This window comes from Acipenser ruthenus, chromosome 5, assembly GCF_902713425.1.
Source record: "Acipenser ruthenus chromosome 5, fAciRut3.2 maternal haplotype, whole genome shotgun sequence".
NCBI classification, from domain to species: Eukaryota; Metazoa; Chordata; class Actinopteri; order Acipenseriformes; family Acipenseridae; genus Acipenser; species Acipenser ruthenus.
The window spans coordinates 82,994,473-83,018,583 of record NC_081193.1 but is presented as its reverse complement, the minus strand read 5'-3'; the positions used below and the strand labels follow the sequence as shown (position 1 = coordinate 83,018,583).

Here is a 24,111-nt window from a genome sequence, read left to right as displayed (position 1 = left end):
TCCATGGCCTAGTCCAAAGACTAGGTTTTCCATGGACTTGCACACCAACTGATGAAATCATTGAAGAACGGTCACGTATCCCTTCAAAACAACCAACACACTAGGCAGAAACGGCACGGTTATGCTGCCCTGTGTGACCCTACACCGTATACAATTTCCCATATAAATGGGAAATTGTATGTAAAAATAATGTGAAATAATGTATAATGTGATATCTTGTAACAATTGTAAGTCGCCCTGGATAAGGGCGTCTGCTAAGAAATAAAGAATAATAATAATAATAATTGACACTTATGGCAGGGGTTTCTGAGAGCATGAAAAGCAGCTGTTTTGGGGTGCGTTACAAGGTTGTATATGTAACACAATCTCAGTGTCTGAGTGACATCATAACATTTTAAAAGTCATCCATCCAATCTCAGACACTGTGTTACAGCATTGCAACATGGCAAAAAACTCAGCTATTAACACAGATATGGCCTGGGATTTCCTTTTTGAAATGACATGGTTTTCTTCAGGTATTTTTTCTGATTGGCAACAAACATTTAATAGCTCTTTTTTTAAAAAAAATTGTTCTTCCTGCAGTTAATTTTTAGAGGACAGATCTCAAACCCCAGTGCACTAGAGAGCTTTTGAATAGAGCTTTGAAACAGAGTTTAAAGTTATAAGTGTAAAGTTGTCAAGATGTTAAATGGGGGAAGAAAAAAAAAAAAAAATCAAATCCCAGGGATTTTCTGTACAAATCCCATTAGAGGAAACAGCAATGCAACAGTGGCAGCGAATGCTATTAAAAAAATCCAGAAGTAGTGAAGGGCAACATACATATATACATTATATATATATATATATATATATATATATATATATATATATATATATATATATATATATATATACACACACACACACACATACACACACCTGATTCTGCCGAGTTAACACCCCAGATGCAAGGTAATTTATTACTTTGTGTTGTGTTTTCACACTGGACACAACAATGTATTACTTATAGAGATTATACAAAGTCATTTATTTAATGTCACGTGTTTATATACGTTTTAAATGTAGCGACTTATTTTAGCATTTTTCACCTACATGTGGTTTTTCATGGTGTGCTTTTGCACTGCACAGTGTAGCTTTAAAGTTTAATGTTTGTTTTGGGAAAATATTTGAAATGACAAAACAGTGGACATACTCCAGCAACGTTGAATTGTATTTCACCCGTCAAAAAACATGTTAACTGCACTTCTGGATTCTTTATCAGGACTGTGTGCTGTGCTCTACCTCTGAATTTTAAGCAAGCCTAATTGTAAACGTCATCTATCTACCTGGTGTTAAAAATGTCTGTAATGTCACCCCTTCCTAAGTCAATGCCCCCTCCCCATATATATATATATATATATATATATTATATATATATTATATATATATATATATATATATATATATATATATAGCCAAATATTACAATTTCTGGAACATCCCATTTACTTTCCCAGCGTCCTTGTTTCTATATCCTTCAATAAGGTGAATTGGGTCCCTTTTTCCTTATTTTTAACCGATGATAAAATGACTTCTGAGAGCTAGATTGATAAAAAGGACAGAGGGCTTCAACATTTGGGAAAGTAGATGTTCAAAGAAAGTTTGAAGTATTATAAAAAAATGACCTTTCACAGGCCACTTGAGATTCCTGCTTAACTAAGCTGTAACATTGCTGATTTACTTTATTATCCCTATGTGAGGGTCACACAGAACATCAGAGGATGTCACTGTGAGATTCATGCATTTTAAGCAACCGGCAGGAACAGCAAACCTGGTTAGAAATGCAATAAGCAGACAGAATCAGAAGTTCAATATGAATAATAAAAGCACATAAATAATAAAAGCATTGATGAGCAACAAGTCTTTGTTCAAATTATTGCTTTTTAAAAATTTAAAATCAAGCCATCATTAAGCAAGAAGGCGAGATACTAAATGTAGTTCTAAAATCAATAATACAGTCATTGGTTTCAGAAATGGATTATGCTGTTTTGAAGTTATCGTTCCATTTTTCAAAAGGACTTGTGAATGCCAGTAACCTCAAAACTCTGGCTTGCTACATACCTATGTTGTCTGAACTTAATTACTGGGTCAAGAGGAATGATTGGATAAAAACCCACATTGCTTCTAATTAGGATAGCGTTACTCTGAATCAGCCAGAACCCCACTGTACAGGGCATCTGCCCTTAAAGTAGGGCTTTCCTACTGTAACCATCCCCCTGCTATACCAGAAAAACATGGCTTCTTTGTACTATAAATAATGATATGTTTAAAAAGGCAAAGCTCTTGTGTGCCCAACTTACCCTATAATGATGTCCTCCTGTGTATTGGCCAAATTCAGTTATCATTGTTTTGTATAATGTAGCCATCTCAATTCATTCATTTTTTTTCTTCCCTAAGTATTTACTTTGGAGCAGCCAGCACCTGTGTATAAGCTGTGTGTGTAGCACGCAGATCATATTTTTGGTTACATATTTATTTTTTTTTAATAAAAGAATGTGCTGTTCTTACTAGTGACAAACCAGAGCCTTTTATCCAGGACAGCAGAACATCCTCTCACCAGTTCTTATGAGGTAGAAACAAACATTATCTTATTTTTAATGAAATGTTGTCTGTAACAGAATACTGGAAGACTAATGGCTCCCAAACTGATGTTGCGCTGCAATGGGTGGGCTGCAAAAAATGTCAAAATGAATGAACTGATGCTGTTAAATAATTCTGCACCAGTGAAGCTAGTGGCAATAAAGCAGTACATTATGACAGAGGAAAGTGCTTTATTATTTTAGAATGAACAATTTACAATAAGCTAGAAGTGTTGCTGATTTTACATGGAATTCTACAGTGTGCCAAATGGAGATTGAAAGGTGTGCCTTGGTATACTGCATTCTAAGCAGGATTGAATACTTTCTTTTTTATATGCTGAAAAGCAATGCATGGATTGTGCCACAATCTACTGAAAACCCATCCTGCATACACCGTACTACCTGTATTAAATGTTTGGATTATTTTGTGTATTGATTTGGCAGCTTCATGTGGACTATGGGTGGTTGTTTTCTGGGACATTTGCAGATCCTTAATGGTCCTCCAGGTTGCAGTTATATTTTGGGATACAACCTACTTCTTTTGAAACCAAATTTTCTTGCAGAATACAATTCTTAAAACGCCTTGATCAGAATATGAAATAGTGGATTATGCACAAAGCATAGAGCGTGCATTCTTTGCCGCTTAGGGCTTTCCATTATTTAATGCAGTTGCTGGAGGAAATGCAAGCCTCAAAACACAATGCCTCACAAAGTCATATCAGACAGCGGAGATGCAGCAGCTGCAGATATTTACAGTAATACAATCCTCCGTCTATGCACACTGTGCTGTTTAAAACAAGCGTGGACAGGTGAAACACGGCAGTTTAACTTCAGTGTTAAACTAGAAGGTTTATTGTGGTCCAACTTGTACTACATAAATAAACAAAGCGGGCTATGAGGCAGGTACAAGTTGTCACAAAAACAGCGACACCCAAAAAATGAGGCTGAGGATCTACAAGTTTAAAAATTAGTCAAGAAATAAACAGGTCAATAAAATGTAGTGCTGTTTCCAGTTGATTCTGTTGCTAATCATGTGAACTGTTTTGATGGTTTACTAGTAGATTTAAGTAACTTGATAGCAGGTGTCTGTAACTGATACTCTAGTTATTCTCTCTGAACTGTGAAACCCAGTACCACACAAGGAAAATCTGCGGAGTGTGGTCAGATACACAGTGCTCCCCCTTTTAACGCTGTAGTTGGGAGTTAGTTGAGTGCTGTTGTGCACCTCCATTTGTTCTGCAGGTCTCAAATGTGCAGTTTTGAAAGAAACATGTTCTAGAAAAACATGTATTTGTATTGTAAAACATGGTAGCTAGTACTACACATGGTTAAAGAATATAAAATAAGCAAGCAAACAATTTTTATATATAATATATATATATATATATATATATATATATATATATATATATATATATATATATATATATATATATATATACACACACACTAAAGAAGTAAAAATAGAAGTTATTAAAAGCAGCCACTTCCTAATAATCTAGCATTAAAATGCCAAACAGCGCAAGAAATCTGAATGAGAAAATGCTACATGAAGTCAAATATGACAGTGGCAGCTCATAAACCATATAACTATGAACGATTGCACCCGAGAAGCAGCCAGACTCTCCCTCCCTACCTTGAAATATAAAAAAGTACTACTGTACATCCTCTTGTATAATGCAGTATGCAATTTAAATACGGCATCACAGTTTGCCAAGTTTAGATGGAGAAGCTATACCCTGCTGACTTTCATTGTTAGTCAAACACGACATTAGAATAGGACTTCAGCTCTATATAAGAAGCTCAAATAAAATAAATTAGTGCAAATGAAATCAAAGGTGCTGTGAACTGTGATCTCAAACTTTCTTTCCCAAATGTTGAAGCGCTCTACAGCTTTATCAATCTAGCCCTCAGAATCTGTAACAGAAACTGGCAATTAAAGCAAATTAAAAATAGAAGATCTAACCATAACTAAGGGACACACTATATTTAAAAAGTACCTAAACACCTATCTACAGATAAAGTATTTATAAAAAGGTCTTGGTTCCTCAGCAACTGGCTTTACAGCAACGTCGATAACATTGTCGTCATTACTTTGTCGACACGGGTCAACATTTTCAAAGATGTTGAAAATCAGGAGAAATTCCAAAATCCAATAAATTGTTGACACCTTAAAAAGGTCAATGTCTATCGGCACTTTGCATCTAGAGAATTAACCCAACACAACCCTATCGCCACTTTGCATCTAGAGAATTAACCCAACGCAACCCTGTTTATATGGATGACAGGTGTGTTTTTTGAGCTGCCGTTATGACAGTGAAGGCTTTCTATACATAAGCACATTGTTTGTCAGTTGTGTGGTTGTGGTAAAATAAGGCTTTACTCAAAGCACTCCGATACAGCCAACAGCCTTCTCAATTCCGAGTCCGTCTACACAGCTGTGTGTGCAACATCTGGACACTTCCTATTACAACAGAGTGGGAAATTCTAACAGTAGCCCCACTGTATGGGGTCTATTTTAACAATAAACAGTATCAGATCTAAATACAGCTGCCTTGTAATAATCCGGCTGGTGTTTCAGTCCCGCAAGTCTTCTCAACACTACTTGTAATCCATTAATGTTCTTTGATGCTGGTGGGTAAAATCCACACCAGCAACTTTCAACAACTAACAGACAGAAATAGGACTTGATGCTCCCTGCCTAAAAACTGCTCCTTGCTGCTGTGCAACCTGGAGCGCTCATTCTAAAAAGGACTACTGTCATCCTTTTGGGAGCAAGCGTTGTTGCTTGTTATTTTTGCTAACTTTTATAGGCGAGGGTAATATACTGGACATGGTGATAAACAAAAGTGCCATAGGAAAAAGAAAAAATAAGTTTCAGGTTTACAAGTACAGTCATAGCAAAGAGGAACATATAGTGATGATGAACGTGTGGACTTAAGTGTTCAGGTATGAAAGTCAAAATGCTACAGTGCAGAAGAAACCTTCAATGAAAAAGTATACAGACGAGCCAAATCACACAACAATGTCCTGCATAACAGAGCAACTATCACAATAGCAGAGCTCAATTTGAACATGCTCTCCAATGAGGTTTTTCCTACACACACACACACACACACACATATATTCAATAGAGGAAGGAGGGATACTGTTCAGTATTAAAAAGATATGTTCTCGGTCTATATATTTTCAGTTTATGTCACGTATGTGCTTTGGCAACACAATTATTTGTTATTGTCATGCCAATAAAGCCAATTTGAATTGAATTTCAATGAGAGAGACACAGAGATTTGCCATGCCTCCAAATTACAGTATGTGGTCTATTTGTTTTGGCGGTCTTAAATTGGTTTAGTGGTCGAAGGAGGAAATGGGGTTCAAAATTAAATAAATAATCTTGGGCTTAAGTTACCTTTATGAAAAACATTATTTTAAACCATTTTTTAGTCCAATAAACTAGCCTCCAATGTAAATCAATCCTAGTTTGAGGAATAATTGAACAGTGTGTATAATATATATATATATATATATGCACTTTACATTATGGGATATTTTCAATAGAGGACAAAAGGGAAATTTGACTTGAGGATAAAAGCAGAACTACTAATATACAAGTTATTTTGTACAGAGTAGCAGTTATCTGTGGCTTTAAGAGAAATAGTAAAATTCTCTTTTCACCATTACAGAAACTAATCTACAAATTCATTACTGAGGAAGTGATTTTAATCACTCAGTAACACACACAGTATTCGGATTCATTTTTTTCCCCTGACCCTCTCAAATAAAAGCAGCCCTTACCTTGTTGCGTTTAAAGTAGGCTCTCCGGCACGCAGCGAAACACTTCTCACTGCAGAAGCTTTTCATCTCACTGCCCATGCTCAGGGAGTAGCGCTTGATTCCAACTTTCTGGCACCAGGCGCACATAATCTGAACATTCGATACATCGTCCTCTGAAAGAAAACAAGAAAACAAACAGACAAATAAATAACTTCAGGTCGCGTAAGAAACAGCTGAAATTCTTCATCATGAACTCGGAACTGCAGCTCCTGCCTCCTCGGCAGCCCAATGCACACTGTAGAGCAGCCAGCATGGACGCCTCGGGTAAGTCAATGCCAGCTGTGCTAAAGTCCTGGCATTTCAAATGAATACTACTCAAACAGAGCTACAATTCTCCAGGCTGGAATCTCTCCTCCAAAAAAAGGAAGAAAAAAACGACAAAAAACAATGATTATTTCATGAGTAAAAGTTAAAAGAAAGGCTGTAACAAAAATAGAGGGCAAGATTCAGCAATTGTTTTCTAATGACACAGCATCTGAACTCTGTATGAGTTTGCTTTTACACAGCTCTTGAGCAAATCCTCTTTGTTACAGGGGCATGCATTAAACTATACAGTAGATTGATTAATGGAAAAGGATTTACAAATGAGCAGTGAAAAGGGAAATTAAAAAAAAAAGCCATGACAAATTTCAACAGGAACTCAAAGCTATGTATTTACTTAAATAAATAAATAAATAAATAAATAAATAAATAAATAAATAAAAGCCATTTCCAAGGGAGTTGGTTACAGATACCAAAACTTTTATTATGTTAAAATAAAAATGAAGGTAATTATGGTTACAAACCTCACTGAAATTTCCAAATGCTGGTCAGTATGGCTGGGGATCAAAAGCTGGACCTCTTACAGCCATGGTTAGTTACTGTGAATATTGCAGAGCCTTTCAAAACTTGAAACCCGACTCTGTCAATTTGCTTTTGCCAAAAGTTTAGTATTTCATGTACCCTTCAAAAACACAGCTGAACAGTACAGAGTGCTTGTTCCCAGGTTTTCTGGGCCAATCGGTGATGGGGTTTCCCCCTTCAAATCCCTGTGTTTTTAGTCTACGCAAGCATGATGGCTTACAGTTTCTTAAAGCTAAGGTGATGTAAAAAACAGTTTCCATGGCTATAAACATGCTTGTTGTCGCTGCGCTGAAGAGGCAGAGAGTGAGGAGTTTAGAATCAATAGCTGTGCTGGGGAAAGTGGGTGCAGGGGTGGATCCGAACGGACATTTCCTGAGTGCTGGCAGTGAAGGCGACAGCGAGGGAGCTCAGTGTGACAGAATGCAAAAGAAACTGCTGCTGTCGAGGTCATCAATTTTTTATAGATACAGCGTGTAATTAATGGGACTGTAAACAGAAATACAACATGAACAGTATTATAAAAAGAGAACTTATTTATTTAAAAAAAAAAAAAAATTTGAACTCAATAAAAGAAGCAACAAAGAGTTAGGCGGCTTGCCCAATCACAGTGATTTGTTATGGGATTCAAGCTAGCTTTTCCTTGCTTCAGAGATCACATGTTCTTTGTAAATTTGTGGAGTTATACCAGCTAGCACTGAGTGGAAACCTCGTAGTAATGCAGTAAAAGTAACAGACCAACACCAGCAAACTGACAGCTTGCATGGAGTGTGTGCATTTGGAAAAAGGACAGCCTGCAGTAAATGTTCTCATTATACCAACTGCTAAAGCTGTATGTCTGTAAATACTATGGCACTTTGCTACAACTGTCAGACCAATATAAAGTATATATTATCAGGGTGCCTCAGTTATATAAAATGTTAAAAGGGTTAAGAGTTATTTTACCTCCAGCAACTAATCAAAAGCTTTCTGACATCTACAGGTTGTAACCCATAATGACAACCAAAGACTTAACCGGTTATCAAATGGTATGCAACAGACCCGAGTGACGGCTTGTGACAGCTTTATGCTATATGGCTGCTTTTGCTAAAGGGACTTCTATTGCAGTAAGCTCTGAAGGGGAACCAACGTTAAACACTGCTATTGGAACGCAAGTTTCATTTAGCATATCTATGGGGAAAAGTCAACAATTTGCTAGATTGTGATTAGAAAGCCCACAGCTATGTTCAGTGTTATACAAAAAATATGATTTTGTTGGTGTCGTCTACATTTTCCATTGTTTTGCCTGTCAAATTACTTATACTACAAGATACAAATCCCTGAGTGCCAAAATAATTCTGCAAGTCTACCTGTGGCAGTGAGAGGTTACACATGTAAATAGACACAATCCAGTACAGAAAGAATAAATCAAAAACATTCACTCACTTCCTTCGCTATGTTAAGTGTCCCCGCCCCCCCCCCCCCCCCCACCCGGGGAGGGATTCTTAAAACACTGAAATAACTAAATATGCAGAAGAAAAAAAAACAAAAACATGCCTCATTTTTTTATTTATTAATTTAATTTTGGGCACTGACCTAAAATAAAGCTATTTACATCCCGATATCTGAAGCAACGGAAAGTGTGTACAGCTTGGCAAGAAAGCCGAAGAGAAGATAACATTTTGAATGGCGATGGTTATATGGACACCAGGGATCAAAGTGATCCGAACTTTGTGATCGAGAGTACTTATCTGGATCGTTTTGATCAGTTTTTTTCAGAAAATGGCACTGCTGGATTATTTTTATCCAGATTAAATATAAACTTACAATATGTACATATTTTTTTTTATTAAAAGGAATCTTGATCACAAAATCCAGATCACTGTTATCCAGGTTAAGTTTTGAATAACTGGCCCCAGGTTATCTGATCAATCACACACACATACTCATATATAATTTTTTATATATATATATATATATATATATATATATATATATATATATATATATATAAAAAAACCCTTAACAGACAACAGATTGATATCACAGCATCTGAAAATGATCCAGAGTCATTGCCAGTCCTCCAGTGAAACAAATGCCTGTGTTTGCTGCAGGTCCTATACCTGTGGTTCAAAAGATGGTCTGCTCCAGGCCAGAGCAGCATGCCAAAAGGAGGAAGCAATTCAATTTCAGAGCTCAGCTGGGCTCAGAACTAATTTTAAATAAACTGATTAATTATTTACAAATAAATAAAAGGGAATATGGCTTATTTGCCAGACATGATATGTTCACCAGTATGTTCCACCATCTAGTTGTGCTATATTCCTTCCCATCTATCCTGGATCTTGGACTAAATGTTATTTTAGGTATTATGCATCAGCTGCAGAGTCACTTACAACTACGTCTCACCCGAAAGACGGAGCACAAGGAGGTTAAGTGACTTGCTCAGGGTCACACAGGGAGTCAGTGGCTGAGGTGGGATTTGAACCGGGGACCTCCTGGTTACAAGCCCTTTTCTTTAACCACTGGACCACACAGCCTCCTATGATCCTAACCACAACTTTCCCAGCTGGTAAAATGGAGGGAAAAAAAAAATATGTCCAGGACTGTATATAAAAACTTAAGCTTCAAAAGAAATATCTAGACATTGTTACCTGCTGGTGGTTTGATATAGGGCGGAGGAATCAATGGAACAATAATGGGCATTTTCCCATGATCCTTTAACCCGGATGATGATGACGAGGAGGAGGAAGAAGAAGACGACGACTCTGCCATTCCATTCCCCACGGCTGCTCCAGAATAACTGCTGCTTGCATTAGTAGGCGAGCTCCCTCTGTCTTCAGAGGGTTTCCGCTTTGGCAAGGAGTTCTCTGGGAGAAGAGATGAATGTCATCTATTTAGGTCGAGACAATAGCAGCAAGAATATGTTTGGGATATAGCACAGAGATTATTTATCCTGGTTTAGAAGCTTCATTAAACTAAATACATACACAGTCATAGGCTTGCACCTTCCAAGACTGGTGTCAGTTGTGACTGTGCGTTATAGACCGGTTCATATGTACAGCTGACCCGTCTCATGCTGCAAGAGTGTCTTCTCATGAGCAAGTAGACAGCGAAGCAGTTTTGCAACTTTGTGTGAGAAACACCTATACCATAAGATAGAGCCAACAGTACATATGAACCGGTCTAACTTATTAAAAACCGTGTTTCAATTTTAAGAACATAGTTAGAGTGTTCCGATAACTTGGTCCTATTCAGTGCCGATGAGCGATTGGGTGTTGCAATGATGATGAGACATATGGTGACTGCCAAAGACATTCAGCATAGGGGCCGTTTGTTCTTTGCATTTGAACTTGTAAGAATAACAAGCGAATAAAGCAGCACAAGGGAACACTTCATTGCAGCATTGTATACCTGCAGACACCACAGCGACTTAAACAAAATAATGATTTTGCTTTTTTTTTCCTGGTTCAAGCACTTCCCTTTGTTTGTGCACGTAGAGCATGGTAAGGTCATAGATATGGGTAGTAAAGAATAGAGAAAGCATGGCAAAGAGGGAAGTATGGAAATGGTTCAAAAGATTGTGCATGAGATACAGTAAAATCAACCTTACCACTGTAACCTTGATATGCAGAACAGTTTGGTGCACAGGACACTTATCACTGATCCTCCAGTGGTTAAACAGTTGGGGGATTAAGTAAAGTTTCCTGACTTTCCTAAGCCCTTGTGTGTTTAGCCGTCACTGAACAGCGAGTGGTGCTGTATAAAAATGGAGAGGAAGATAGTTTCCTGTTTTTTTTTTTTTTTTATTTCCTTTAACCACAAATCCCAGTTACCAAGGAAGGTTGTTCAAAATCAGAACATTCTTGCACCTCTATGCTCACCCTAACATCTAAATCTAAATCGGAGTCTGTGACGTGTACTTAATTCATGGCAGCTGCACCACACTAATGGATCCTCACACAACAGTTTAGAAGCTTTATTGACCTTTACTTCTGAGGCCTAGGCAATAAGTACAGTGTTGGGAAATTACTTTTTTACTATTCTCTGCAAGAGGACAGGATGGCAAAATGCAACGTTAATGGTGCTTCTAATGTTTAAAATGGGTCTTTTGGTGTAGTTTGGGGATTTTCATATATTATAGGCTACATCTGGCTTATGCCCCCTCAAAAGCACTTTCAAATCCCACCAACACATGGCCTTACCCCCCTCCCAACATACTGTACCCTGACTTGTATTTCTATAGAAATGGCTTTCCTTATACACATATCTTAAAGTGAGGAAAGCTATGTATAAAAGGGTAATGTACTAGATTTCTTATAACACAGTAAAATAATTTTAACTGTATAGCTAATTTAAATTTGACGTCATTTCCATGTGATAGATATGAGATACAAAATAATTTCAGATGCCTGTATCACATCAATCAGGGTTTACTACATATTGTATATATAAATATTAAAAAGGATGTTATACCATCAACATTTTGCAGACATTTAATATTATATGTTTAGTACCTCAAAAAAAAAAACAACACACACTTCATACACATTATGCGGTTTCTATCATTGTTTGTTTCTGCTTTGATCATACCAGGCAATAGAGAATTTTGCACAACACACACATACAGGCAAGAAAGTAATTTAAGTCCTATCTTCATATTTAATAAAATCCATGTTTCCAAGGTAATGTATATAAAAACCTACCTGGTGGAATAAAAGGGTTTGATTGGATTGTTCAATAGCGTGGTTGTGGTTTGTAGATGCCTTTTGTCATTTCGCCCAATACCTTAAACTCATTTAAAACATACTACATACTACAGTACTGCCAGCCTCAGAACAGTAAGCCCAGTGGTGAAAGACATCTTACCCTTCTGCTGGTAAACAACCACCCAGCTCTCCCCAGTAGCTCTGTGCATACAAGCAAGCAAGAGGTTTTACCTTTTAAAACAGAGATGTGCTGCCGGCTCTCACCGTCAGGGTAGTTGTTAATCTCAATATCTTCCCCATCTTTTAATTCCACTTTATCATAGCCGTACCAGCCAAGGAGCTCGTTCATAGTGTTCTCTGCGAAACTCTGCAAGAGAGGAACCGCCAATATTTTATCGCAATTAATAACCATTTGTGAAGAAGAGATTCATGCATTAAATCGAACTCTATTTGCCCTGAAGCATGAGCTGCCAGCCTTACCCCTCCTCCTCCAGACTCACATTCATCTTTCAAGTCACGTCTAACAAATGTAATGTATTTAAATCTCTGGATGAAACACACAATTAAAAAAGGGCCCTCCATACCCTGTCACTCACTGGAATTGAGGGAACAAAAGCATATTTACAGTATATGAACCATTTACGACTCATTCTAAGTGTAAGGAACCACGGATTTCTCTTAATTGGTTCAAAATTGACAAATCTTATAGCGAAAAGTGGCTGTGTGACTTTGAAGAGAAGGGGAGTATGGGGCAGATATATTGTTGATTAATGAATCCAGTGTGTACTACAAATCCACAGAAAACTCTGGATTCCTTGACGAAACCAAATTAGAATAATTCCACAGAAAAAGCAAATACCATTTTATTATGCAACAATGAGTTACAGTATTACATATTTCAAACAGTTTAGCATTTTACATTTCATATAGCTTTTGCATTTCTTTCATTTAACCACTATTCAAAACAGACTTGCAGCTCACTTACAGTGCTTCTCAAAACGAATCACTGGCAATGATATTTAGGTCTTAATCTGTTTTAGGTTAGGCAAAACGATCAATCACTTTACAGTTAGAAGGTTCGTTCACTAGCCAGGAATTCAAAGGTTGTTTTAAACCTTCGAAGGTTCATCAGATGCCATTCACGCACTGTGGGTGTTGTGTTTTTTTCTGGTAACAGAAATCGTTTGTATAATGCATCTTACTTAAACAAAAGTTGTTGTATTAAAACCCAACCAAATCTTTATACGTAGCAATGTACATGTGTCGCCGTCGTGTATGGAGCAGGGTTTATTATCCAAAGCACTAGGGGGTACCTATAGCGGTTATAGTCCTTCAGTAACATATGTACTGAATACCTAGTGCACAAAGACAGTGTAAGAGAAGTGCTATGGTAGAATACGCCAACACTAAATTTTAAATTTGGAAAAAACTGAGCACCGTCCGTCCCTCCCCCCTCTAGCCCGTATTAACCAGAGACAAAGTTCTTCATTCACCAACAGCAAAGCGACAGCATAAGCTGTATTGAAATGTCTTGAAACCCCTATGCTGTTCAGGATTTTTTTTTTGTTAAATGCACAGACGACCAAAAAAAAAAAAAAAAAAGTGACTGATGTGTATAGCGAGGAATAGAATGATTTAAACTGGTCATTTATCTCCACCTGATCTACAGTGGGGATTCCCGTTATGGTATTAATTTGCGTAATAAGGTGAGAGGCTGCTGATTGGCGAAGTTGGTGCGCTAGTAGTTGGCTTTATCTCCATATTCATACACTGCATGTCGGGATTTAACCAAAAGCTGTTCAGCCTGCCTCGAAGAGAGAAGATCAAATTCACTTTGAAGCATTAATCGCTGTTTATAAAGAGCAGGAGTGGGGGAGCTGGCATATTGCTGGTCTGTTTGTAAAATTTGGTCATTCAGCTCAGCAATTCTCTTATTGTGGCGTTTATTAGATTGAGCAGAGTAAGATATAATTTGGCCCCTCAGATAGGCTTTCAGTGTTTCCCATAGGGTGGATGGGGAGATGTTTGGGGTGGCATTAGTTTCAAGAAAAAAATCTATTTCCGAGGATATGAACTGAACAAACTTGGTCTGAGAGCAACAGGGTGTTAAAAGCGCCAAGATCGCAGTGAAATTGGCTTATTGGGAAAAAAGAGCTCCAGGACTAGGGGTGCATGATCAGATATCACGATGCTCTGATAAGAGCATGAACAAACAGAAGGAAGCAGTCTGCTATCTAGAAAAAAATAGTCAATACGTGAGTATGACTGGTGTACAGGCGAAAAAAAATTAATACTGCCTACCAGTAGGGAACAAGAAGCGCCAAACATCTGAAACTTTGTACGTATCGAGGAAGTTACGAATTACTTGAACTGATTTTGAGGGGGGGGGGGGGTTCGCCTTGTAGATGAACGGTCTAGGCTGGGGTTCAGAGTGCAATTAAAGTCGCCCCCGAGAATTAAGTGATGGGAATGCATGTCAGGGAGAGAGGATAGGAAATTCTTAAAAAATTGACTGCCATCGAAGTTGGGCGCATAGACATTAGCCAGGATTAAAGGTGTATCAAAGAGCTTGCCCTTGACTACTACAAAGCGGCCTCTCGGGTCTGCCATCACCTCAGAAACGATTAGAGGGATAGATTTATGTATCAAAATTGCTGCACCTCTAGCCTTGGCAGTGAAAGTGGAATGAAAAAGCTGCCCTACCCACCCCCTGCACATCCGAAAATGATCTGAGGGTCTAAGATGAGACTCCTGGAGAAATGCAATACCCACATTAAGTTTCTGGAGGTGGGACATTACTCTCTTGCGCTTCACAGGATGATTGAGCCCTTTAACATTCCAAATAATGAAACTGATAGGGGAACCATTGGTGTTTAAAGTCTTAGTGGCAGCCATAATTTAGAAGGTAGATAAAAAAAATTGTACACTGTAATTATCAGTGGCGAAATATTAATTAACCTCCCATGTAGAGTCCCATATTCAGGATGCCTCTGCACTACAGCAGCTGGCAAGCATGCTGAAAAGAGAAGAGACAGAAAAGAGGAAAAAGAAAAGAGATAAGTAGAAAGACACAAAGAACAGAACCCTAACCCCCCCACCCCCCAATACCACCTAAAACAAGGTGGCAGCTTACCCACATTGCAAGAGTGCTAGGTTAACCTAAGATACACTTAGTCTTCTGTGGACAATCTAACAGGAGACCCCTAGCTGAACTATATCTATGAACAAATGCAATCCTTAAGTAATGAATCCATAAGAATGTATTGCCATCCCTTCGAACATTAATAAAATAAGTAAATAAATTGCAATGTATGAAACCCACTCAATTTTGCAAGAAAAAACAAACATTTTGCAATGTATGAAACCCACTCAATTTTGCATGTTAAAAAAAAAAAAAAAAAAACGCACCTAGTCTATCACATACGTACTATAGAGCAATCATGAATGTGAATGAATGAGCCTCACCATCTATAACACGATTTGCAAACATGTTATTATATGTAAATACGTATTCAATTTTGACAGATAGGTTAAGGAATATGTGAACAACGCCCAGCAAAGTGGACCAGGCACCGCAAAATAACCCAAGCTGCAAGCACTGTTCTCAAGACCACGCCAGTCTCTCTGCTGCTCTGTCTAAGTAAGCAAGTGCTACTGGGAACTGTAGTCTGTTCCTTCGCCTCTATCTATATAGCAATTCACAACATAGTACGTGAATAATATACAAACATTTTAAGGTGTAGTAATCGGGGGGGGGGGGGGGGGGTGGAACAGAAACCCCAGAGAATAAACCAGTGATTTATTATTATCTTTCCTTATCTCCCACTCCCTCAAAAGCATAAAACGTCTGCGTTAAATCAAACACACATCCACCGATAATTCACAGTACCTTATTGCGAACTTTCGGCCCCATTAAATAACAACACTTAGCTATTTATTAAGCCTTGGCTGGATCACGTTCGAGAAAAAGTTCTCTGCGGCTTGCGGCGTGAGGAATACCTGGTCTGTTCCATTGAAAGATACACGCAGTCGGGCAGGGTAGAGCAGGCCATACCGAACCCCGGCGGCCCTCAGTTGATTTTTCACAGTGTTGTATGAGGCTCTCCGTTTCACGATGTCCACGCTGAAATCTGGAAAGATGTGAACTCTGCTCCCATGAAAGATTAGTTAGTATCCGCTCCTTTACCTGGAACCTGTGGACTTTTAAAATCATGGCTCTCGGACGCTCATCCGCCCCGGGCTTCGCTCCAGCTGCGCGGTGGGCCCTTTCCAAAGAGGGCGGGGATTCCAGGTCCAGCGGGCCAAGGACCTCAAAGAAGAAATTGGACATGATCTCGGTTGGATTGCCCTTTTCCACGCCCTCTGGGAGCCCGACAACACGAAGGTTGTCACGTCTTGAACGATTCTCCAGATCATCAATTTTCGCTTGCATTTTCTCATTCATAGCCTGTAGATTTGCGTAGTTTGTTTCCATGGTGTTAAGATGGGTGTCTATGTTTGTAACTGCTGCCTCAACCTCGTCTACTCTCTCGCAGTAGGATGACAATGCAGATTGCAATGGAGCAATGTCCGATTTAATTTCAGCTCGCAATATCTCAATCTCCCCTCTGAAAACTAGTCGAATGCTCTCCAATGTTACGGGATTCGCATCACACTGGTCAGGGCGTGGGGAGGCACTATCCCGATCATCAGACTCGATAAGTACGAGGCCTTCTGTGACTGGCCTCTGAGGCCTCGGCATCATGCGTAAAAAAAAAAAAAAAAAAACCCAACTATGAAAACGATAAAGCAAACAAACAAATATGTCAAAACTATCAAATAAAATATAAACTGATCTATATTGATTTGGACTGGAAATTAGTTTTCAGCTAAATATGGAGGATTGCAAGAGATTATTCTATAATAGTAAGGAGCTCCCTTTTTATTCTTCTACTCCAGGGGTGGGCAAACTACGGCCCGCGGGCCAGATCCGGCCCATGAGAGCTTTTCATCCGGCCCGCGAGCTTCCTTGTGTTTTAACAATAAAAGTACTAGATTACTATAAATAGTACAAATATAAAAATCCATTAAATCGATCCATGTTATTGATTGATTTGGGTTAGAAATAACTAATTTACTAGGCTAATTCACAACTGACACACGACATTGCATTGCCAAAACAAAGCGCTTTGCAACGTCTCACGTGGGGCGCAGTATGTGTATGACGTTTATTCATCTTTGCTAGAGTGCATGCAAGCTTGCGAAACAACCGTTTGAATTGCAGCAGCTAGGTTTTTGTTTTTATGCTTTCTGAAGAAAAATGAGCACTTCAAAAGAGAAGAAAAGTGGACAGTGAGTGTCGAGTTTTCAAAAAGGAGTGGATTGAGAAATATTTTTTCACAAACGTCGACTCGAAGGCTGTATGCCTGATTTGTCAAGAGAGCATCGCTGTGTTCAAGGAGTACAATTTGAATCGCCATTTTACAACGAAACATCCTAATTATGGCAGCAACTTAACAACAGAAGAAAAGTCAAGAAAAGCTCAGAAACTCGCTTCTAATTTAAAATCTCAGCAAAACATTTTTGTGCGACAAGCTGCAGTTCAGGAAGCCACTACGAAGGCAAGTTATGTTTTGGCATTCAAGATAGCTAAACAAAATAAGCCGTTTGCTGAAGGGGAGTTTTTGAAACAATGCATGGTCGATGTTGCTGGCATGCTGTGTCCTGAATACAAAAATACATTTGAGAACATTAGTTTGTCACGAAGAACTCACCGTATTGAAGTAATTGATGAAGACTTGGCCTCTGAGTTGAACAGGAAAGCACAGTGCTTCACGCTGTTTTCGTTAGCTCTCGATGATAGTACTGACAAAGGACACAGCGCAGCTCTTGATTTTTGTGAGAGGAATTAATAACAAATTTGAAATCACGGAGGAATTTTTATCTATGGAATCAATGAAAGGCACAACAAAGGGATTGGATTTGTATGAGAGGGTGTCTGGTTGCCTTGAACGTCTGAAGCTCCCCTGGAGTAAACTCGCAAATGTGACCACAGATGGATTGCCAAATTTAACTGGGAAAAACATAGGACTTTTAAAAAGAATTGAGGACAAAGTAAAAGATGTAGAGGCACTCTGCAAAAATGTTCTGGACATAGATCACGTTGTTCACACAGCAGTGAAAATAGTGAACTACATTAGAGCAAGGGGGCTTAATCATCGGCAATTCATTTCCCTTCTTGAGGACACTGATGCTGAACACCAGGACTTACTTTATCATACGAATGTCCGCTGGCTCAGTTTAGGAAAGGTGTTGCAGCGAGTGTGGGAGCTTAGAGATGAAATTAGCATTTTCTTGGAAATGCAGGGGAAAGAAAACGATTTCCCTGAATTAAGGAATTCAAACTGGGTGTGCGACCTCGCTTTTGGTGTGGATATCATGGCACGTTTAAATTAACTTAATGTGAAGCTGCAGGGCAAGGATGTGTTTGTTCACGAATTGTATTCCAATGTGAAAGCTTTCAAAGTCAAGCTCATTTTGTTTTCAAAACAAATGAAGAGCAAACTGTTCGCTCACTTTCCAACACTTAAACGTTTGGAAGTGTCGTCGGAGCGGGCAGACAGGTACAGCAACATTCTGAGTGACCTGCATGGAGAATTTTCTCGTTGATTCTCTGACTTTGAGAAGATCGAGAAGACACTGGAGCTGGTGTCATGCCCACTTTCATTTGACTACGAGAAAGCACCAGAAGAATTACAACTGGAGCTCATCGAACTCCAGTGCGACTCCACTGTGAAGGAAAAGTACCATTCACAAACACTGGACAAGTTTTATGCCTCTTTGAATGAAACAAAGTTCCCAAATATCCGCAACGTAGCCCAGACAATTCTTGCGTTGTTCGCCTCCACCTATGTGTGCGAACAAACATTTTCACTACTGAATTTCAACAAATCTCGCTACAGATCTCAGTTAACTGACCAGCATCGCAGCTCTGTTTTGCGGATTTCAGCAACAAGGACAGCACCGGACTTTGATGCCATCGTAAAGAAGGGCGACCAACTGCATTGTTCACATTAACAGCAAAGAGAGTGAAAAAAAGGGGGTATGTTTTGTTTCCTTTTTTCTTGTAATGCATTTTTATGATGATATATCTAAAATAATAATAAGGTTGTATGTTTCCCCCCCAATATCTACCTTTATTTTAATACCTGTTCTTCAGAGTTAAATCAATTAACAACAACATTGATTTGTGGTTTACTTTTAAGCTAAAATGGTTTGAATATGTTTGGTAATTGCAACAGTTTAATAAAGAAACATTGGTGGTTCAAAAAAGCTCATTACAGCAATAAACAGGAAAACTACCAAACGTATGTAGTGCAGCACACTGAGAATTGTGAGCGATGCACATAATTTGTGTTGAGATAGGGGCAACATAACTGAGCACGTAAAATCAAAAGACAACTCAATGATGCCATTTTATGATGATTTTACCACAAAATTGTTTTGTGTCTGTTTGAACATGATTGGTTTGTTTAAGTACACATTTATATGGCCCACCATACAATTTCCATACCCTGATGTGGCCCTCAGTCCTAAAACTTTGCCCACCCCTGTTCTACTCCATCAGATGCCACCTAGAGGCCTGAGCTTACGCATTCTGTATTTTCTATGCACCTGTAACAAATGCAGATAATTCACTGTAAAGATATTAATTAAAATTAGGACAGGACAGGGAACATCTTAAGCATTTCACACCGCAGTGATTCTTCATGAACACAACGCAGCTATAAATGCAATACAATGACAACTGCACATGGAATTAACAGGACTGTTCATTTACATTTTTGATAGTTCTGAGAGAGTTGTAGGCTTCGGACAGTCTCAGCTGAAAAAGCATGACTAAAAAAACAAAACCACAGCAGGACGCTCTTCAGAACCCCAGGTGTATACATGTAAGCAAGCCAAAACTGAGTAAGTCGTTTCAGGACAGCTTTAAACATTCCTGCAACAGGCTGGCAAAAGAGGGTAAAGTCAGTAACATAGGATGGTGATTTATCTTATCCAAGTACTGTTTAATGTCCTTGACGGAACACACATTTGTGAGATTTTTTATTAAATTATTTACCTTAAGAGTAAAGTTTGGTTTACTAAAACAAATTATTTCAGTATCTAATATGAATTTAATCAAAGCATATCGTAAGGAATCAGTTTTAAAAATGCACCAAAACATTTGAAATTGATTTTAGAAGACTAAATAAAAAAAGCTGTATATACATCATTTATATGGCAAAATGTTAATGCATTATTTAATATAAGTTTTCAGCAATGGACTCCCCAAAAATGTAATTTTCGCATTGTCCCGAACTATAAACGTAATAGGACGCAATTTTCTATGTTGGGGGATAGCGGCTATGGCCTGCAACCCTGGTTGATGACACTATTGAGCAATGAACAAACCGAAGCTCAAAATTCGCTACAACCATACGTATCATCGCGAGAACTTTTGGCATCCTGAAGAGTTGTTTCACTGCCTGGACCACAGTGGGGGTGCCCTCATGTATGCACCTAAAAAGATCTGTAAACTCTCATACAGCGCCTACTGCTCTCTGCACTCCTAACTCACCCCTGGGCTGTAAGCATAGCTGCTATTTTGACCCTCATTATCATGATTGCGGCTCATTATTTGTGCAAGTTGAGTAATTTTCATTGCTTTTAAACTTATAGTCCAAACTAACTGCCTGGCCGCTAGACAACTTGGATTTTGTAGGCACAATTGTTTGCATTGCGCCTATCCTTATATCAGCACCTCCGTGTTTAATCACCAACCAGGGTGAGGAGAGTATGTTGTGCACCCACCTGTCTGCTGTATCTCAATAGGAGTACAAAAAAAAAGTATCAGAGATACAAAAGTGCTGCGGCATCTTTAAATTCTAATCAAACTTCTCTCACTCCTTAATCCATGGAACATGCAGATACAACAAGATTTTAAAAAGCTAAATCTGCTATTTAAATGTATAAATCAGGCAACAAAAAAGACGCAGTTTACAGCTCTCTAATTGCAATAAAACCCGGAAATAGCCTTGGTGGTTGAACTTGTCAGTATGGTTAGGGCTTAACCTTCCCAACACAGTCAACTACTTCAACAGTGGCTAACTTTGAAACATAAAACCCCTATTATTTGGATCATCATAATAATACATTTCCTTCACAGCAGGTGTTTCTAATTGTTACTTTATGCTCTATAGTTTTCATGGCACTCAATTGTTAGAGAAGAGTGCCTTTGCTTTTGAGGCACTATGGAGAACACCAGTGGCCTCATCACCAGTGCAATTCATCAGCTGGTCCAGGATGGGCAAAGTCTGGAATCACCCCTCAGAGCATTTCGGGAGAAATCCCCGATAACCAGGGCAACGATGTGTACTGCATGTTCTGATCGACCTGGCTAATCAAATGGCATTGCAGTACTCCATGTGCCAGGAAGGAACCAGGGCTTGCGAAACATGCTGGAAACAGAAAACTGACATCCTAGATATCTATTTGATACTATAGGAACATCATGTTTGGACCTGCTTAGTGTTTTACATATACAGGCTAACTTCACTATAACAAACCCTGCTTATAACAAACATCTGTTTTTAACGATCCCAACAGCAAGAACCAATTTTTTTCAATGCAAATTAGCCCTATTAGAACGATCACGTACAGGATCGACCCGGATACAACGATCTCAGTTCTGACTGACGCTGAACTTTCTCGCAGTGAAAACAAACACCATGGTTGACTAATTCAAAGATGTCGTCTATTGTAGTACGAATCATTCATGACGAATGCAATCGTTGCCTATCTGTCATCTTCACACAAACTGCAACCAGGCAACGGGTGTGAGGAGCAATCTACGCTGGATAGTTTTTTCAAGAGAGAGGACATGTAAATTACTGTATTCAGCATGTAACTGTACATTCTTTCTTTTTCATTTCTTTACAATTTTATTTTAAACATACCTGTAGCAGGGTGATTGCCCTACACAGGGTGGAAATTAGTGTTGGTGTAATTTATATGTGCAAACCGGTTTGTTTTGTGTGCTTTTTGGAGTTATGTTTGATCAAATGATTGTTTAAAGACAGGCTCTCGACGAAGACTTGCTGCCTGCCGGTCTTCTGTACATGTCCTCTGTGCGTTACCATCGTTGGTAGTGTCACATGGCCCATTTGTTTACTTTGTTTTGTGTTTAACAAATCCTGTGAACCTGTGCCAGTGTTTCAACTCCAACTTCCATGTCTCTGTCTTGCAATGCGGTAACCCAAACGTGACACGAGTATCTTGTCACAATACTGTTTAAACATTGATCAATGTGAAGGAATCTTCATAAAAGTACTAATATATATATATATATATATATATATATATATATATATATATATATATATTATAGTCAATTCAAATTTGCCGTTTTGTCATTATTCTGGATACAGAAAAATGCCAAACCCTGGTGTTGGTTGACAAATGTATAGACATGTCAAGGCAATATGACACACTTTATCGTATTTTAAATGCAATAAGCGATGCTAATTTAAAATGAATAGATTTGGCTCCTGTTCACAGGCATCAGCATCACTGGCTGCATGTTGGTGCACTTGCATGTCCAATTGCTAAGCTAGCACAGTCTAAGGAATGACAACTGAAACACTAGAGGTCATTATCATATCCACAAAACCCTCTGACAAACATCTACATGTTTATTATTGGTCAAATATCAAGTGCAGTGGAGCTATTCGGAAACAAAGCACCATCTAATTGTGACATTTCAAAAGAAAGAATTCAAATTTGACTATGCATGCTGCAATCTATTGACTTCTTAGGAACGAATACCACAAAATCTTCGTACAAGTTACAGAATATTAAAAAAAGGAAGTTGGAGATAATACTACCATATTTTACAGGAGAGTGTCCCAATTACATCAAAGATGGGAGCTACTCTACTGATCCAGGAGGCACCCGTTAGGCACCTTTTCTGTTCGTATCAGCATATTAGGTTTGGGGTTATTAGCTGTGCCCCCACCCAATGGGGTAGTGAATAAACCTGGGCACACTATTCTCTTGGATAATCATTATTGTGTAGTAGCTGGTATAACCTCTCACGATTGCTTGAATGTGCTACTTACACCTTTGCTGTAATGGCTTAGACCTTGGAAAACACACAATAAGAGTTCTGTACATTGACTTAATGATAAGGATTATTTTTAAGTATCATGTGATGAACATGATTTTAGGCAACGTATTAACATACCTACCAGATGGAATTCTAAAGATCCTGAAAAAGCAACAATTGACCTTATTTTGACAAACACACCAAGAAAAGTCTGCTTAGCGGGCCTGGTATCTGGCCAGTTGAGCGACCATGAGGCCAGTTTTTGTATCACAAATTGTAAGATTCCTAAACTGAAACTCAGGATAAATGAAGTTTAAAATAAACATTAAACGACCAGGCTTTCCTACAGGACTTGAATATGCCGAACTGGAACAGAATAGAGCTGGTCCTGTCAGTTGAGGAGACATGGGGATTGTTCCAAGGTATGTTTACTGAGGTTATCAACAAGCATGCACCAGTTAAACAACGTCAGGTGTGTAGCCAATGTTCTCTATGGATTACCATGGAGTTAATTGCTCTTTAGGAGTCCAGAGATCTAGCCTGGAAGGCGGCACTAATTAGTTGTCAATGAGAACCGAGTGCACTATACCCAACTTAGAAACCAGGGTACTTTGTTAACTAAAAATTGAAAGTCTAAATATTTTAAATCTAGAGGAAAACCTAAAAAAAAAAAAGTTTGTGGTTCGGAATATAGGTGGTACCTGCTCTTTAAAGGGTTTACCGACAGAACTTAACACTGAAGCTGAACAAGTTCAGGGTCTGGGAAATATCAATGCCTTTAACCAGTATTTTATACAAGCTAGTAATGCATTTAATGGCAATTCTGGTATGTACTAGAAAGATGATCCCTCTCAGCTCTCAAGACATTTTTCTTCTTTTAATAGACAAAATGTTTGGTACTGTTAAATTTGATTTTAAGAATGAGGAGCAATCAACTGTGTGTGCATTACAAGGATTGGCTACTTCAAAAGGGGGCTGGAGCTGATCAATTGGAGCTTTTCTT

General features: G+C 38.5%; 1 protein-coding gene across 4 annotated transcripts in view; it reads right to left on the bottom strand.

Moving 5' to 3' along the window:
* Window positions 1-24,111, bottom strand: part of LOC117402200 (sine oculis-binding protein homolog) — a 76,194-nt gene that overhangs the window by 44,310 nt on the left and 7,773 nt on the right. For all 4 annotated transcript variants that reach the window (XM_034003114.3, XM_059024637.1, XM_059024636.1 and 1 more), the window contains 3 exons: window positions 12,212-12,347; window positions 9,926-10,141; window positions 6,414-6,565 (listed from right to left, as the gene is read on the bottom strand). In XM_034003114.3, the coding sequence (XP_033859005.2) occupies window positions 6,414-6,565; window positions 9,926-10,141; window positions 12,212-12,329 (486 nt within the window). In that variant the 5' untranslated portion in view covers window positions 12,330-12,347. The remainder of the gene's footprint in view (window positions 1-6,413; window positions 6,566-9,925; window positions 10,142-12,211; window positions 12,348-24,111) is intronic.